This window comes from Zalophus californianus, chromosome 6 (assembly GCF_009762305.2).
Source record: "Zalophus californianus isolate mZalCal1 chromosome 6, mZalCal1.pri.v2, whole genome shotgun sequence".
Classification (NCBI taxonomy): domain Eukaryota; kingdom Metazoa; phylum Chordata; class Mammalia; order Carnivora; family Otariidae; genus Zalophus; species Zalophus californianus.
The window spans coordinates 10255076-10273758 of record NC_045600.1 but is presented as its reverse complement, the minus strand read 5'-3'; the positions used below and the strand labels follow the sequence as shown (position 1 = coordinate 10273758).

At 45.2% G+C, this 18683-nt stretch overlaps 1 protein-coding gene across 4 annotated transcripts in view; it reads left to right on the top strand.

The window, feature by feature from the left end:
- The first annotated feature begins 9567 nt into the window (after window positions 1–9567).
- PPP4R4 (protein phosphatase 4 regulatory subunit 4) overlaps window positions 9568–18683 on the top strand; it is a 104672-nt gene continuing 95556 nt past the window's right edge. For 2 of the 4 annotated variants that reach the window (XM_027571047.2, XM_027571046.2), the window contains exons 1-2: window positions 9568–9854; window positions 11196–11269. In XM_027571047.2, coding sequence (XP_027426848.1) covers window positions 9735–9854; window positions 11196–11269 — 194 coding nt within the window. In that variant the 5' untranslated portion in view covers window positions 9568–9734. Of the gene's footprint in view, window positions 9855–11195; window positions 11270–18683 lie in introns of those variants that run through there. The other 2 variants (XM_027571050.2, XM_027571048.1) reach the window with 2 other exon arrangements.

Here is an 18683-nt window from a genome sequence, read left to right as displayed (position 1 = left end):
GCACCAGGCACCGTGCTACACGTGATTGCCGCTTCTCACGATACCACCATGTCCTCCCCCGTCAACGAGGCAAGGAAACAGGTTCAGAGGGGCCGAGCTAAGGTGGGAATCTGGGTCTGTCCGATTCCCACACCTGGGGGAGAAATGCCCACGTTGAGAAACGCCAAGTAGAAGTGGTTTTGAACAGCAGGTGCAGTGTACCTGGGGGTGTGGCCACAATCCAGATTCCTAGGCATGGCCCCAGACCTGCTGAATCAAAATGTCTGGGGGTGGGGTCCGGGAATCAGAGCACCAAGAGATCTCAGGGGATGCCTCGTCTGAGAGAGGCTTAGGGAGGAAGTGACTTGCCTCTCCGTCCCAGCGCTAGTTAGGACCAAGATCTGGGAACCAGAAGAGGGGACAGTCGGCCCAACCACTGAAAGTTGCCCTTCACTTATGGTGACAAGTCTCCATCTAACCAGTGCTCCAATCAAGAAAAAGAAGAGAGAAAGAGAGAAGCCCTAACTGGTGCTTATTATGTTTTCTTTCCAGCGTTTCTGCCTGCAAGGCCAACCCACTTCCTCGCCCGGTCACCAGGGTAACCGTCACTCCCACCTTGACAGTCAAGTGCATACACAGCTTCTTGCACCCACATCCAGGGCTGTGGGACCCAGCCCTATAATCAGCCTCCCGCTGCCTCTGTAGACAGCCAGCAGCAGCAGCTCCCTGCTCTCTGGGCCCCTCACCCCTTCGCGGTTCTGCAGACACCCCTCTCCACGCTCACACGCTGAGCTCTTTGCTTCCCTCGCCCACTGCCTCCCAGGAGACAAATGTGCAATCTGCTCTCAGCGTGTATCATCACCTCTGGAGGGAGGAATCTGCCCTCGAGTTGGGACACAACCCAACACACGCGGCCCACACAGGAGGAAAAACACCCCCTCCAAGGAGAAAGGGAGCGGTGGCAGTGAACGAACACCCCCTCTCCCTCCAGAGACAGCTGAGGGGGCAGCTGGAGTTTGGGAACGGTTTGCCAAGTGATGATCAGGAGAGGGCCTGCAGTGGTGGCGGCGGGAGGGGGGACCTGGGGGGGACGGGGGAGGCTGGGGGCCAGATACTGTTGCTAAGGAAGCGGCTCCCTGCCTAGGACATCAGAGCCCCTCTGTCACCACAGACACCCTGGAGTCTGACCCTGCAAGCGATGCGTTTGCATGCCCTTCGAAACCTGCTAAGAACAGTTCCATGAGGCTGGGCTGTGGGGGTCCTGGGGTCCCCGTTAGGACTTTACAGGGACCAGCTCTCTCCCTCCTCACTTATTCCTTCCCTTGGCCCCCCCTGTCGCCCCTGTCTCCTAGGTCCTGAGCCACTTATTGAGCCCTAGGGACCAAGGATTCCTATCCTGATTAGTCTCCTTTCTGCTTTCCCCGCAGCCTGAGGCCAACCCCTTCAGACACCTGTCCCATTTCCTGGCTGGGCCAAAGCCTTCCTCCTGAGGGCTTGGGCTCTGGCAATCCCAGAGGCTGCTCGAAAGAGCCCGCTGAGACAATTAAAGTGCAAGAGAGTTAACTCCCCAACGAGCCGACTTTGATGACCTGTGGGAAGCAAAAGGCAGGGGGAAGATTTACTGCCTCCTTCCTATGGACAGTTCCCAAGCCTGGGCTTCTTCATAGCCTGTCTGGAGATGCCCTGTATGGGACCTGGCTGGGCCTCTCCCTGAATTCGGGGGTCAGCCTGGTAGCACAGTGCTGTTTGTGTATTTGCTTCCCATCCTGCCCCACCTCACCTCACTCTCTCTCACCCTGGCTGCCCTGGGATTGTACCTCTTAAGGAAGTGTTAGCGCTTAAGCGTTTCCTCAGACTGTTCTAGGGAATCTGGACTAAATTGGCACTAACATTCACATAGAGCGACATTCTCGTTCTAGGTCAGCGAGCCTAATTCCCTCATTTGTCAGGGGGAGCTAAGGCCCAGGGAAGTTAAATGATTCCATCAAGGGTACAGCCAGTTAGTGGAGATTCATGACATCATTATTCATTACTTTATGCCTACTCATGACTTTAGCAAATAATTAACGAGCACCTACTATGTACCAGGCATTACTCTAGGCACTGGGAATGTGGGGGTGGATAACACAGACAAAATCTCTGCTTTGATGGAACACAACATTTGAATGGAGGATTAGAGAAGAAAAAGACTATAAATGAGATGCAAAGGTAAAGTGTTCAGAATGTTAGACTAATCAATGCCAGCGGTGGGGCTGGTAGGTGTTCTAGGATGAATGGTGTCTCCCCCGCCCGCACCAAATTCGTATGTTGAAGCCCTAACGCCCAGGACCTCACAATGTGACTGTATTTGGAGATAGGACCATTGGAGGTGCTGAAGTGAAAATGAGGCCATCAGAACAGGGCCCTAATCCAAGAGGACTGGTGTCTGTATAAAAAGAGGAAATTCAGACAGACAGAGACCCCAGGGATAGGCACAGAGGGGAAAGACCATGTGAGGACAGAGCAGGAGGGCGGCCATGTGCAAGCCTCAGGAGAAACCAACCCTGCCTACACCTTGATCTTGGAATTCCAGCCTCCAGAACTGTGAGACAGTACATTTCTGTTGTCGTCTAAGTCACTGAATCTGTGGTATTTTGTGATGGCTGCTCTAGCAGATTAACACTGTGGGATTTTAATTTCATAAAAGGCATCCCGAGCTGGCCTCATCGAGAAGGTGATGTTTGAGTAATATCCTGAAGGATGTGATAGAGGGAGTTTGCTGACCATCCAATGGAAGGACATTCCAGGCAGAGGGAAGGGCAGGTTCCGTGGCTCTGACTGGGATCAGACCTCAAGTGTTCGCGGAATAACAGGGAGGCCAGTGGGCCGAGAGAGAGCAGAGTGGGCTGGGGGCAGAAAACGGGAGCATGAGGTGGGAGAGGTGAGGTGTGTGGGAGGACGTCCTCTGTGCCAGCTGGGGAGTTACCGCAGAGTTTAGAGCAGTGGTCTCAGTGGTGGGGGGTGGGGGAGAGCGCTTTGCTCCCAGTGGACCTTTGGCAATGTCTGAAGACATTTCCATTTTCAACTGGATGGGGATAGGTGAGGAGAGGTCAGGGTAGGATGCGGGCATCTAGTGAGGCGAGGCCAGGGGTGTTGCTAAATAGCCTACCGGGCACAGGACTGCATTTCTCTCCCCTTCCCCCACAAAGAATTACCAGGGCCCATGGAGTAACAAGGTTGAAAAGCCCTGTTTTAGAGCATGAGGTGACTGAGTCTGACTTTTTGTCTTAATACGATCACTCTGGCTGTGTCGGTGAGGCTTTTAAAAGTAGAAGGGCAGAAGCCGAGGCTCCGTTATCCAGGTGAGAAATAAGGGTGGCTTGGACCACAGCGGTTGACGGTTGACCTCCTCCCATGCCGGTTTAGTGCCCCTGTTCCAGCCTCCCTGCCTCCTGCCTCTTTCTGTCTCTCAACCAACATTAACAGAGCCCTTAGTGGGTGCTAACCATCATGTCAGGTGCTGGGTCGATTGCGGCAGACGTGGCCCGCTAGGAACCTCATGTAGCTCGCCCAGAACCAAGCTGAAGAGGAGGGAGCTAGAGAGAGCCGCTGCTGACTTGGGGGGCAGACACTGGCCAGTCTGCTTGGTGCTGCAGGTGGAGCTCTGTTCTGCGGTGGTCGTCAGAAGCTGCTTTCTACCCAGACACCGAAGAAGGCACAGAGCGAGCACCGGGTGGGTGATGTCTCCATCCATCCAGCTGCACAAGCCAAAAATGTGGAAATCATCCTTACTGCCTCAGCCTCCCTGACCTCCACCCATGCCCCAGTACATCAAGGGTGGAGCAGCCCCCGAAGATGTGCACCTGTTCACATCACTCCAAGGTGCTCCTTCTCCATCAGTATCCCAGCTCCTGTATTTTTTCCATAGCAGTTATCCTAGCTTGTAATCAGATATTTAATCACAGTAGATGATTGTTGGATCAATTTCCATTGTTCTCCTTAGGATGTGTGCTCTGTGGTGGGAGGGCCTGTACCTGGCTTGCTTCTTGTCTGGAGACCCAGCCTAGAACAATGCTTATCATAGAGCTAGAGTTCTTGAAATATGTTTTGAATGAATGGATGGCTAGCAGTGCTAAATTCAGAACTAGGAACCACATAATCTCCCTGATGTAAAAACTTCTAAAATATTTCATGCATAAAACATACGGAATGCATATGTATAGTAGAAGCATAACAATAAAACAAATATGTATTACTATCTAGTTCAAAAAAGAACACATCCCCTATGACTGCTGTGTGCCCCTCCCCGGTCACATCTTGGTCCTAGAGATTAACAATATGTTTTGCTTTGTTTTTAGAGATTTTATTTATTTATTTGAGAGAGAGAGAGAGGGAGATCACAGAGGGGGAGGGAGAGGAAGAAGCAGACTTGCCGCTGAGCAGAGAGCCCAACGCGGGGCTCGATCTCATGACCCCGAGATCGTGACCTAAGCTGAAATCAAGAGTGGGAGGCTGAACTGACTGAGCCACCCAGGCGTCCCAACAATATATTACATTTTTGTGTTTATCGTCTCCTTTTCTTCTCATGGCCATTTTAACCACAAAGGGATATTATATACATATTATTGTTTTTGAACATTATGTAAGAGTTTCATACTGCAGATAATCTTGGGCAATTTGCATTTATTGCTCAACATGTTCATGAGATTTATCTTTATTGAATTATGTACTTGTCGTTCATTTTCACCATCATAGTCTTCCATGGATTGGAGTATGCAACAACCAATGTATCTATTCTCCAGTAGAGAGGCATTTGAGTTGCTACCAGGATTTTGCTGCTGTGAACCTTCCCGCGCAGGTCTCTTTGTGCAGGTGTGCTAGAGTATATGCCTTGAAGAGATTTATTCCTTTAGGCAAGTTAATGCCACATTATTTTCCAAAGTGGCTTCCAAAGTGGTTGCACCCATTTGCGTGAGCACCACTTGCTGGGTGTGTCCATTTACCATTCCCTGATTATTAAAATAAGGTTGAGCTTCTTTTCATAGGTTTATTGGAAATTCCCCTTCTGTAACGTGGTGGTTTGTATATTTTGCCCATTTTTCTACTTAGTTGTCCTCCTACCGATTTTTTGGGAGTTCTTAATTCTCGACAGCAATCCTTCTTTGATTAATTTGTTATGAATATCTTTTCCCAGTTGACTGTTTGTCTTGTCACACTGTCTTTGTGGTGTCTCTTCTGACGAATACCAGTTCTAAGTTTTCATTTAGTTAGATTTATCAGTCTTGTATTTTATAGCCCGTGCTTCTTGTTCTCTGTCTTCGGATGTCATAAAGCTATCCTTGTGTATTTTCTTGGAAAAGTTTGGAAGATCTGACTTTCGCATTTGGGTTTTGCTGTTGCTGTCGTGGTGACATAATGAACTCGCTTAGGCTGGTGCTGGAGCTTCACCTGGTCTTGCAACTGATCATGTCTCTGTGATGGCAGAAGAGGTGAGGTAGGTCCGGGCGCCATTTTCATGCAGGAACCACAGTGCCAGATCCCCACAGCGCGTCTCTCCGTCTTGGTTTTGCCACAGAAGGAAGGAATGCACTTGGTGTGCTAGTTCGTTTCTCTTTTCTTCACCATTTTCCTAAGAGAGGTGCCCTCATGGGTCCTGTATATTTTACTGACAGTTCTGACCTTCTTGGTGCATTTAGCCAAGTTGCTACCTATAGGTTCAAGCCCAGAGAGCCACGTTTAGGTCTTTCATTCACATGATTTAATAATCATGTGATATATGGTCTGAGGTAGTCATCTAATTTAAACATTTTCCTCGTATAGATAATGGCTTAGTTTTAGTTTTGCTGTTGTAGCAAATTACCACCCATGTGGTGGCTTAAAGGCACACAAATTTATTATCTTACGGTTCTGGAAGTTAGATCTGGGTTTCAGTGGGCTAAAATCAAGGTGTCGTTGGGGCTACATTTCCATCGAAGGGCCCTAGAAGAGTTTATTTATTTCTTGTATTCCTTTTCCTGCTTCTAATGGCCGTCTTCTTGTGGGCCCCTTCTGTTTTCAAAGCTTGCACTGGCTGGTCAAGTTTTCTCAAGGCCTGATGATGACTTTCCTGCTTCCCTCTTTTGCTCATGAGGACCCTTAGGATTACACTGGGTTTACCCAGATCATCTAAAATGTAGTAGATACATAAGATAATCTCCCCATCTCAAGATCCTCAAATGAGGCACATCTTCAAAGCCTCTTTTGCCAAGTAAGGTAACATAGTCACAGTTTCCAGCGATGAGGACCTGGACTTCTTTGGGAGAATATTATCCTAGAATCACAGACTCAACAGATTCAACCACAAGAATCAACAGCTTCAGCACACAGCCTATTCAATATTTTCTGAGCCCAGGGACGGGGAACACTGATGATGATAATGCTTGCTATGTGCTGGGAATTCCTCTAAACATTGTGTGCGTATTATCTCATTTAAGTCATTTGAGCCATTGTGCTGAGTCCTACTGTTATTCTGATCTTAGAGATGAGTAAAGTGGGGGACAGAGTGGTGAAGTAACTTGCTCACAGCAGGAAGTAGCAGAGCCAGGATTCTAGGCATTTGGCCAGAGCCAATCCAGGCAGTTAGACTCTGAAGTCCATGCATTTAACTACCAGGCTTTTGTTGAATGAAGAGATGACATGAATAAATCTAGCTTCTCTTAGCTGTGTGCTTATGCCTAAAGCCATGTAACCTCTCTGAGCCTCAATTTCTTTATCTATGAGATTGGAATAGGGGTGCATCTTGTCTGTACTTCACAGGGCTGCTTCTAGGACACATTGAGACAAGTTATAAGAAAACAATTCAGATAAGAAAAACAGGGCTCCAAGACTCGTTCCGTTGCATGTCACTGGCAGCGCCGGGACTGGGACTAACGTTTCCTGGCAGCCAGGCTGGGGCGGGCTATTTCTACCACAGGGCAGTAACTACAGCAGTTCCAGAGTCTAGTCACCAAACTGACCTCATCCGTCTCCTGCCCTGTAGCAGCCAACATCAAAGCTAGGTCTGTGTTTCAATCAGTTTTTCATTTAAGAATATCATCAAATCTCAAATGACGGTGTTACAAAATCCAAACATGAGATAATACTTCTTAGCTGAAACAGTAAAGTTTATAAATATGATTAGTATCAGTTACAAACCAAGGGGAAAAGAGGACAATTTCAGAAATTGACAGGAAAGGGAGGCTGCAAGGCGTTGCTAAGGAAAACCACCTCCCCTGTATCTCTGCCTCTTCTCCATCCTGATCTCTCCAAGCTCCCCCCACACCCCTTTTTCCTTAACGTGGAGCAGGGATCGGAATACCTGGATTTTAGCCGCGGGGTAACCACTGACCACTTTTGCTTTGAACTTCAGAGGCAATACTGAATTAAAAAAAGAGCAGAGTGGGGGAGGACTCACGCTACCAGATATTAGGACATATGACAAAGACGTAATGATAAAATCAGTGCAGAACAGATACAGATCAACAGAGCAATAGTGAGAGCCCAGAAACAGGGACGTGTGGCTATTAAGAATTGGTACAGGACAGAGACGCCATCACACATCAGTGGAGAAAAGATGGATTGTTTGGTGACTACTGCTGGGCAAATCGGCTCACTACGCAGAGAAAATAATACTGTATTCTTGGTTATACCATATGCCAGGTGAACTGCAGATGAATTAAGACCTAACTGTGATAGATAAAGGTATGAAGTTATTAAACAGGGGAAAGTGTAGGAGAATATTTGGGTAGGAAAAGATTCTTCAAGGAGACCCAAAAACCCCACTCCACAAGGCTAAAATTAGATGCATTTGTATATAGCCAAATAAGGATTTCCCCTACACTGTAGGATAGCAAAGGCCAAGCTACCAGGGCATGTGAAAGATTGGGAGAAACACTTGCATTGTCCAAGACTGACATGAGATTAATATTTAGGATATATAGGAAACTCCTTTAATTCATTCGGAAAAATAATAGGAAATCTAGCCGAGAAATAGGCAGAGGATATAAAGAGTTAATTCACAGAAAGAAAAAAATCTCAAAGTTTCTTCAGTATATGGAAAAATGGGTAATGTCACCTATCAGGAAAAAAATTAAATGAAATTACAATGTGATACTACTTTGCTATCAGATTGATATAAATTAGGACGTCAGATAATACTAAATGTTAGCATATGAAGTGGGAAAACAAGAATCTTTCTGTCTTCATGTACCACTGGTGGGAGTGCCAACCTGCAAAGCCACTCTAGAGGGCAACTTGGCAGAGTGAAAACAAGCATTGTAGACTCCATGACCGGGCAATTCCTTTTCTTTCTTATGGTCCATCAGGGACACTTCCAATATCATTCCAGTATTGTCTGTGGTTACAAGGAACTGCTGGCAACCTAACTATCCATTTTTTAAGGAATTGGTCAGTAAAATGTGTTAGATGCACATACCGAATTCTATTAGTGGTCAGGACTAATGAACACCGAGAATAAACAGATAGCCCCATGAATACATCTCTAAGACATTATGTTGAGGGAAAAACAAGAAACAGAACGAGTTCTTAGCACAATACCTTTCATGTATTTTAAAAAATAATACAGAAACTAACAGTATCTTTGGAGGATATACACACGTCCTGGGACATATCTTAACATACAAGAGAGGGTGCGCATGGCGGGTAGAGAAACGGGACTGTGGAGAGGGAACGAGTGGAAAATAAAATAAAATTAAAAAGAGCTCTCCTAGGAGCTGAAGAGTCTGCTCAAACATAACTTTTGTCCCTGAGGTCCAAAAACATCGCCCCAATCCCCTTCCCATCGCTTCCTATTCTTAACAGAATCAAAGGCAAGCGACTCATGTGGCTGCCCAGAGCAGGGCCTTCCTCTAAAAAGGACCAAGCCCTGGCTTCCCTGCACTCCTCGCAGTACGTCCCACAATCAAAACAATCCCAGATTTCAATTGGAAATGGGCTTACTCTTATTTCTCTAGGAAAGTCTGATTGTTTAAGACTCGGTTTAAGCGTTTCCCCTCCGGGAGTTCTTTTCTGGCCGCAGCCCCACCCAAATGCTAGCCCCTCCAGGACTGTATTCCAATACACCCTTTCCCTCATCACCCGCGCACACACCGCGCTGTAATTGCTGATTTTGGGTACGCAACCCTCCCCCAGGGCTAGAACTGAGCTAGGGTAGTCTCCACGTACACAAGTCCCCTGCTATGGTGGGCAATCACACGAGTTACCGGAAGGTTACTCCTGCAGGTTAAATACCACAGCAGCCCACCTCCCTCTCCTTTGCTTCCCCTGCCATTGGTTCAGCCTCTCCGCCCCCGGCCACCGCCCCCAGCCCGCCTCCGCAGGCTGTAGGAGGAGGAAGGTTCTGCGCACGCGCCACAGGGCGGGGCACGCTCGGCCGGGGGCGGGGCAAGGGGAGAGGAGGGCGCCGAGGGGCGGAGGGAGAAGCCACGGTGCTGCGCGGCAGGTGCGTCCGGCTCGCGTGCGCGCGGCGCTTGGGGGGCGGGGCTGAGGCGGGCTTGTGGCAACTCCCCCGCCTCTGGCCCCGCCCCCGCCGCCCGTCCGCGCGCCTCGCCCCGCCCCCTCGCTTTGCCCGCCCCGCCCCCCCCGGCGGCTGCGCTCCTTCTCCCGCCGCCAGCCACCCTCCCGCCCCGCTCCCGCGGCCGAGAGCGGGAGAAAGTCCTGCCGGTGGGCGGCCGCGGGGCTGCGAGCGTCCGGCATCCCGGGGCCGCTCCGGCCCGGGCGGCGAGGGGGCCCGGCGGTCCATGCATCCGCCGCCGCCCGCCGCTGCCGCGATGGATTTCAGTCAGAACAGCCTGTTCGGCTACATGGAGGACCTGCAGGAGCTCACCATCATCGAGAGGCCGGTCCGCCGGAGCCTCAAGGTGCGCCCCGGGGAGGAGGAACTGCCCGCAGGGAGCCTGGCGACTGGCCCGGGCCCCGACCCCGTCCGTCCCCTTCTTCCCGAGGCGGCCCGGGACCCTCAGTCCTCCTCCGGTCGCCGTGTCACCCTAAACCGGCCCCTGCCGGCGCCCCTGCTTCGACACAGCTTCGGTTCTCCCAGCTCGGACCCCCATCCCCGAGGGACTGACCCCTCGGACGCCCTGGGCTCCCTCGGTCCCCCGGCCCAGCCCGGCCCGTGCGCCTTCCCCAACCCGCCCCCAGGAACGGACGGTCCAGCGTCGTCCCCCGAGCCGCCCCTCCCGGACCGCCGTGGCCCCTCTTCCTTCCGATCTGCGGGAGCTGCCCCTCGAGGCCGCCGCCGCCTTGTCGCCACCTGAGTGCCCCCCCCAACGGACTCCGTCCCACTCCTCAGTGAGCACAGATCCGCCCCTCCTCCCGGAGACACGCCGGATCCCACTTTCCCCTTCCTCTATCCGAGCAAGCTCGGGTGCCTCTGCACCCTAGTCTGCCAGGCCTCCCTTCGCCTCCCACCCAGCGCCCAGGCTACCGTCGTCCCGCTACGGATCTTCAAAGCCCTCTCGACCCTTCGCCCCCATTCTGAGTCACCACACGTCCTTTCTTCCCAGCCCCTCCAAGACTCCAGCTGGGACCCTGATCCCCACTCCCCGCCTTGAGGGAGTCAACCTTCAGTTCGCTCCCCCACCCCGCAGAGTCATCTTCGTCCCAGCCTCCAACCCTCACTGCCTGCAAACCTAGTTTACGGACCACCCCCTCCCCCAGCAGTCCTCTCAAAAGCTCGGTTGAGCTCTTCTCACTCCCACCTGCCGCAATATCGCGAATCTTATTTCCTTCCAGCCCTAGAGTTTATTCCCATCCCTTCCCCCACTCCACATTTCGTCTTTTTCATTCTCTCTCGGCTGCAGTTTGCCTCCATCCCCCTTGTAGCATTTCCTGGGGTGGAAAATGCTGGAGAAACAGCTTTGGGGTATTAGAGATTTAAAAGTACGTATGTATTTCATATATGCATATAAAATCGAGTTCGTCAATGTTAGGAAGCCACACTGTAATTTTCAAGCTAGACTAGTTTAAAAAAGAAGAAAAAGAAAAAAAAAAAAACTCCACCACCCCACCCCAACAATTCGAGACGGAGACCTCATGAGGTCGGCACCTGGAGTCCTCAGACTCTTGATTACTTTTCAATGATAACTGCTTAATTGCGAAACTTTTTCATTCGTCTCTTACTTATATGGGGTTCCCGGAGGGTCACTGGGGGCAAGACTAATCCACGTTTGTGTGCATAATTTGTATTTTACACTTGACAGACACCAGAAGAAATAGAAAGACTGACAGTTGATGAAGACCTCAGTGATATTGAAAGGGCTGTTTATCTGCTCAGGTATTGCTCGAAGTCTTTCTGTGAATTTGTTGCTCGTTCCCTGTGGCACAGCATGGATGAACGCGTTGTGAAATGTCGTTCCGGTTATGTTCAGATTTACCCAACCGCTTGAACGGAGTACTTTGGCATGCATAGCATTTAATTATGTTGTTAAGTTAAGATTTTGGTATAGACTTACATGTTTGAGAATTGAAATCCAGTAAGACAACCAACTTAAGGAATATTTCTTGGAGGAGGAGGAACAGAACAGCTTAAGGACTTGAATTGGATCTCCTTCTTTTTTTATTTTCCAGCTTTGGTTGTTCTCCCATAGATCCAGTAAGTTTGGATGAGACTTAAAGAATGTCCTGTGATTAATTTTAAGTTGATAATAGAGTATGAACTTACATGCTATTTACAATATATAGAAAAAACTCCACACAAATAGAGTACTCAATTTGTTGCTCAGGATATCCTGTTTATATTACTTTTGCTATGTAAGCCTTGTAATTTTGTCTGAAAGATTTTAAAATTTAATTGAGCCTACTCTCATTTAAGTTTAATCTCACAAGCTCTGCAGAATGGCTTAATGCAAGTGATTATTGCAAATATTTATAAAGTTTCTCTCAACTAAAAAAACTTTAGATTTAACTTCTTAAAAGCTAATGCAGTGAACATTAATGAACTTATCTGTGAACGTACTTCCGAAGCAGAAATTTTCCCAAGGTATTTTGTGTATATTTGTTTTAAAATTTCTCTTTAACTTACAGCCACATGTTTTTCCCTTTGGCAAATTAGTTTTCCCTTTTGTTTTTTAGAACGGATTTTGAAAACTAGTGTTATTTACCTCCTGAGATACTTATCATCCTTGTTTCCTTAGCTTAGGTCAGCTTTGCCAGTTTCAAGTGCTGACAAGTTTCTTGTTCTCCTTTCTAATTTATAGGTCATGCTTCTAGTTCCATGTTATTCAGTAGAGGATCCTGTAAAAAATTAAAAAATCCCTCCCCATGACTTTCATTCCCTTAGTTATTTTTTAGCTTTTTCATGGCCTCTTGAGTTTCTGTTCTTAGTTTAGTCAGAACTGTAGCATGCTTATAATTTAGGCCATTCTAATAATTCTATCGCTTGAAAATGTTTCTGGGTATTAGACCTTCTGTTGGTGTTACTTCCCCTCCTTTGGTGATCTTTGGTAGCATGCTGTCATTTTTTCTCCCTATTAATTTAAAAGAAAACTTTTATTTACGTATGGATTAACAGTAATGTGTTTTTGATGTTTACATAGAGAATAATTCAGTGTTTAATCTTTTCTCATATTTTATTATTTTTGAAGTACTTTATTCTTTAGTAATTAACATGTCCAATACAGTGAAAAATAGTTGTAAACTTCTGCCTTTTCCCCCGAGTTCTTTTGTTTGGAGTAGGTAGACAATTGATGAGAGTTTGGGTAAGTTTCTTTTAACATACAGCAGTTAATGATTTGTAAAAAGTTCCTCCTGGATACTCCTCCTGAAGTCTCTTCTTTTGCGTGAACTCTGGCTTACAATTAGGAAATGGAGAGAGTCTTGCTCTACTTACTTGTGACAGCAGATACCTTATTCTAGATATCAGTGACAAGGCTTCTTTTTTAGGACAGCTTACTTGTTTTCTATTTTGCTTTTATTGTTTGTTAGTGAACCGGGTCATCTAAGTTGTCTGTATTTTTCAGACGCAGAACACAGGTTTCTTCCAGTTCTGGAATTTACAAAGTCTTGCAGAGACAGATGGGACCTCTCCTTCTTAGACGAGAATTTTAAAAGAGATCTGATATCTCCTTAGTTTCTCGTGGCTCATCTACCTTGAAGGAGGTTTGCAGGGTGACTCAGAAGGCGAGCACTAGTTTGGTTGTGTGTGGGTTCTCTAGCGGAGTTCTTTGTATTCTCACCATCTCACCACCTCCTGGGGGAAACTGGGATTTCACCTTTAGGCCAGCTTCTGAAGGGCTAACTGCACGCTGCCTGAAAGGTTTTCTCTTCCTTCGGATTCCGGGGAAGGTACGGGATTGTCTCATAGATGAGTTCCAAACTTTGCCTCTGTTACAGCCTCTTCTGCTCTCTTATATTGAGGCTTTTATTTTAAATGTACCCTGTTCCTTTTTTTCTTTCATTTTACTTCCCAATGCTATAGAACCTCATACTGAGATCTGTTTTTTTTTTTTTTTTTTAAGATTTTATTTTTTTGAGAGAGCACAGGGTGGGGGGGGAGGGAGAAAGGGACAGGGAGGAACAGAGGGAGAGGCAGAGGGACAAGAGACTCTGTGCTGAGCATGGGGCATGGAGCCTGTGGGGTTAAATCCCAGGACCCTGAGATCCTGAAACCAGGAGTCAGATGTTAACCTACTGAGCCACCCAGGTGCCCCCTGTTTTTTTTTTTTCTTTGATTTTCAGATTGATTTTGAGTGCTTTGCCTTTTCCTTTGTATTAGATATTTAATATCCAGATTTTTTCCCCCTTTGAATGTCAGATTTGTCTCTTTAGTTTTCTTATTTTGTATAATAAAACTCTTTTGGAATCTTAGGTTAAATTAGACTTCAGACAAATGTGTTTGCATCACACATGCTTTATATCAGTGGAGTGGAGGTTCTGATAGCATTTAAAGTGAATCTAATATATAAAACATGATCTGTAGAGTACTGTCATCCAATGAAAAACAAATTACACAGTTCATTCTCTCACTCTAAAATATGGCAGATCAATTGTTAATGCAGTTTTCATAATTAAGCTTAGAACATTACGGTATTTGAAGACATGACACAGATGAATTTGTGGTTTTGCATAAATACGACGCTGATACATCCATCTGTGGCATTTAGTGATGAAGCAAAACAGCTTTCCTAATAGTCACAGCTTGTGGCTTCATCAGAATCCTGTCGCATCATCTTTTTCCTGTTCTCTGTTGTCTTTGTGATTTTGGCATATATTTTAGGAATGTATTTAAAATATGTGAATAATTTTGTTAGAGAAGAGCCCTAAGTTTGTGTACTGTGCTTTCATTAGGTAAGTCTTTACTTAGATATTTCTAATTGCCTACCACATAAATTCCAGACCCTCAAACTTGTCATAAGGGACTCCATTTTAGCTGTGCAGTGTGATGTTCCCCCAGGCCCTCAACTTTTTTTTTAATGGCTTGATTGAGCTGTAGTTCATTTGCCATACACTTCACCCATTTAAAGTGTGCAGTTCAGTGGATTTTAGTGTATTCACAGAGTTGTGCAACCATCGCCACAATCAATTTTAGAACATTTTCATCATCCTCCAAAGAAACCCTGTACCTATAAGCAGTCAATCCTTACTTCTTCTTTCTACCCCACCCAGCCTTTGCTAATCACTAGTCTACTTCCTGTCTCTATGGATTTGTCTATTCTCTGGACATTTCATGTAAATGAAATTATACAGTATGTGGCCTTTTGTGACTGACTTCTTTCATTTAGCATAATGTTTTCAAAGTTCATCCATGTTGTAGGATGTGCCAGTGCTTTTTATTGTTGAGTAGTATTGCATTGTGTGGGTATATCACATTTTGCTTATTCATTCATCAGTTGATGGACACTTGGGTTGTTTCCACTTAGTCCTTTACTTTTTAAAGCAGTCCTGCTGGCCTCTTCACTGTTACTCATATTCATTGTGTTCATCCTTACCTCTGCTTTTCCCTGTCCTGGAGGACCTTTCATTACACCTGTTCAACATTTTCCATCTCCAGGATCTAGCTGTGATCTTGCATCTTTCATAAAGCCTTTCTGAACTGCTGAAACCACATGGAGCCCAGGCTTCTCTGAGTTCCCCTATCACTTATGGATGGCCTCACTCAAGGAGTGATTAATCACTACATTGTATTCCTTAACCTGTGTGTGTGTGTGCCCGTGGGAATATTTTCTTTAATTGTAAGGTCCTGGAGGGCAAGCCATCTGTTATGTTGTTGCTGTTTTGGTCTTTCTTGTTTTGTGCTGTGATAAAAATATATACCTCTTCATAAAGTGTATTATTTAATTTAAGATGATCAAAATGCCAGATGAATTAAGATACTTTTCTGATTTTTTTGTATTATAGGCAATAGAATCAGACAGATTTAGGTTATAGCCTATTCTACTGTTTATTATCTGTGTGACCAGGAACACATTATTTATGGTTGTTAAGCTCCCCTTTTCCGTCTATAAAATGGAAATAGCAATTCCTATTTCCCAAGGTTGTATTATGGGTGGAGCCCTAACACAGAATAGGTTTGCAATTAATGTTAATTTCCTTCTGTCTCTTTCCCCTTGTCCCTACTTCCTTGTTACTTAGGTTCTCAAGGTACATTTCAAACTTTTATAAGAGGATAACAATATTAATGTTGCCTTCCAATATTTAGTAAAGTAACTGGCAAGTAAAGTATGTCAACTGAAATTTATGAAAGATACCTATTAACTTCCTGTGCTAATAGTATTTATCAGAAACCAGAATCTTCACAAATTATAATCAAGCATTTTTAAACTTGAGTGATAAGTTCAGCTGGTTTTACAGATTTATATTTTCTTACCAAGTGACCTTATTTTAAGCAATATTTGCTTTTAACATTATGCATGCGTTATGTGGATTGGTTAGTGTTAACCTCACTTTTATGTTGTGATTGCTTTTATAGTCACTTTACACTGTGAATTTTTTTGAAGCGTTATTTATTTGAGAGAGAGAGAGAGAATGAGAGAGGGAGCACATGAGTGTGCATGTGCCTGATAGGGGCAGAGGGAGAGGGAGAGGGAGAGGCAGAGAATCCCAAGCAGACTCCCCGCTGAGGGCAGAGCCCAGCACAGGGCTTGATCCCAGGACCCTGAGATCATGACCTGAGCTGAATTCAAGAGTTGGCTGGATAACCGACTGAGCCACCCAGGCGCCCCTACGCTGTGAGTTTTAAAACACTTTGCACTTTGCCTTCCAGGGACTGTCGGGTAAAGTGCATCTTTAATTAGGAACTTTTATCCTCTGCCTCTTCCTCCCTTTTTTTAAGAAGTAAGTGTTCCCCCTGGTGATGTCGCAGAGGGAGGTTTCTGCAGCCAAATCTGGAAATGAACAAAAGTGCTGTAAACTGTGGCTACTGCTAATCACGTCTGGAGACCCTTGCATTCCAGACTAGAACAGGAAGGACAGCAGTAAAATAGTGGGGAAGAACTTCAGTGATAAGCTTGGCTACCTGGCTAGGTTTCGATTGTTTTGTCTTTAAAAATACCTTTCGTATTTGCTATGCAAATGTGAAAAGTTGTGTGAAAAACTCCTTTGTATGACTTGATTTCTAAGATCTCTATATCCCCATACTTCTTTTATTTTCACTGTTGTCTTGATTTCTTTTTTTGATGCCTTCTGCCTTTTAATACTGTTTTAGTAAAGCGGGTATATAAGGGCTGTGTGTGTGTGTGTGTGTGTGTGTGTGTGTATGTATGTATGTGAGAGAGAGAGAGAGACAGACAGACAGACTGTGTATGTGGGGGGGGGGGTGCTTGAGTGTCTAGTATCACTTTGCCCAGTTTTCTTGAGTGATGTACAGAAGAACCTTTTAAATCCCTCACAGGTGGAATGGATAGTTGGTTAGTTAATCCAAAAAAACTGGTCAGCGTGGGGAATCATAAGAATGATACCTACATTCAACATTTTATTTTAGTGTAAAAAAATACGTAGAGTTTGCCAGTCTTTGTTGTAGGTCCACTGCCTTTTCTTTGAGTGAAGGTCTGTTGATTACAGTTCAGGATCTGCTTTCTTGCATCGATTACCCCTATTACGCACTTAAAATGTCAAGTTTACATTTCTTTAAAGCTGGGTGAGAATTTGAAGATGGCTTAGAAGTATTCGGAAAGCATGGTCCTATAGTTTTGTGATTTTCTACTTATCTTTTGCAAGTTGCCTCGTTCTTCCTATTTCAATAGCAATTTTCTTTGGTAAGTTATCTTTATTGACTGTTTCTAAAACTTTCAATTTAATTTTCATAGAAATGACTCTTTTTGCATCATATGCTTCTGCAAGATTTAATTAAATTATGTAATTGCAATAGCCAGTGAAATTGGGATAAACTGGTCTGCAGCTGACTCTTGGTTAAAAATCCACTAGAGCAGAAGCTTGTGAGCATTCTAGAAAGTAGCCTATTAGCTATGAGCTTTCAGCCTGCCTTTGGCAAGGAAGTGGAGAGTGCTGTTCAGTTGGAAGAGTCTTTTAACACCATGTAGAGAGAGATACTATCCTTTTTCAAAGTATGTACTATGATGACCTTTTTTCGTCTTTGGTTACCCATGATATTTCTCTCTTGTTTCTGCATTGAGTTTGGCCCATGGTCTGCTCTGTTATTCCTTTACTTTCGTATACTTAAAAAATAAAATAAAATTAATGAATTAGGAATCTCAGTTAAAGAGGTCCTTTCCTTTCCTTTCTTTCCTTCCTTCCTTTAGAGGTGGGGGCAGGGAGGGAAGGTGGAGGAGCAGAGCAAGAGGGAGAGAATCTTAAGCAGTCTTCATGCCTAGCGCGGGGCTCAATCTCACGACCCTGAGATTATGACCTGAGTCAAAATCAAGAGCCGGATGCTTAACTGACTGAGCCACTTAGGTGCCCCAAAGTGGTACTTTCATAGGCATATTTTTTTTGTTTTTTAAAACAAGCTTTTTGAACATCTGCAGAAATGTGCACAAATCCTAAATATATAGCTTGTTGAATTTTCATGAGTGAACACACCCATGTAATCAGCACACAGATTAAGAAATAGAACACAATCTACTGTATTAGCCTAGTACCTCTCTTTTACCCTGTCCAGTTCCTCCACCATCCTGACTTTTAACATCATAGATTAGTTTGCCTGATTTTGAACTTTGTATAGCAGGAACCATGGAATGTACTGTTTTGTGCTTAGCTTTTACTGAACCTTTTCAAAAAGAGATTTGTCCATATTGTTGCATGGAGAAATAGATTGTTCACTTTCATTGCTGTGTAGTATTCCATTATAAGTCACAATTTAATTATCCATTTTACTGTTGATGGACATTTGGCTTGTTTCCAGTTTTTTGCTATTAATAATGCTGCTAGGAACATTCACATACAGGTCTTTTGGTGAATATGTATGCATATGTATGCATTTCTTTTAGTTATCTTCATAGAAGTAGAATTATTGGTCATTGGTATATGCATATGTCAAGCTTAAAAGATATGGCTAAACAATTTTCCACATTGTGCCAATTTAAACTTCTATCAGCAGTGTACAAGTGGTCTAACCCTTATTTTTAAGGAAAGAAAGTGACAAACTTTCTAGTATGTAAATTTCCTAGCATATTGATAATGAACTCCCTACTAATAGCCTGAAGAGGTTTCTGTTTTCCTGTGCCTGATTTACTTATACCATTGAACATTTTTCTTTTCCTACAAGAGTGTTCCCTATAAGAGTTCCCGTTTAA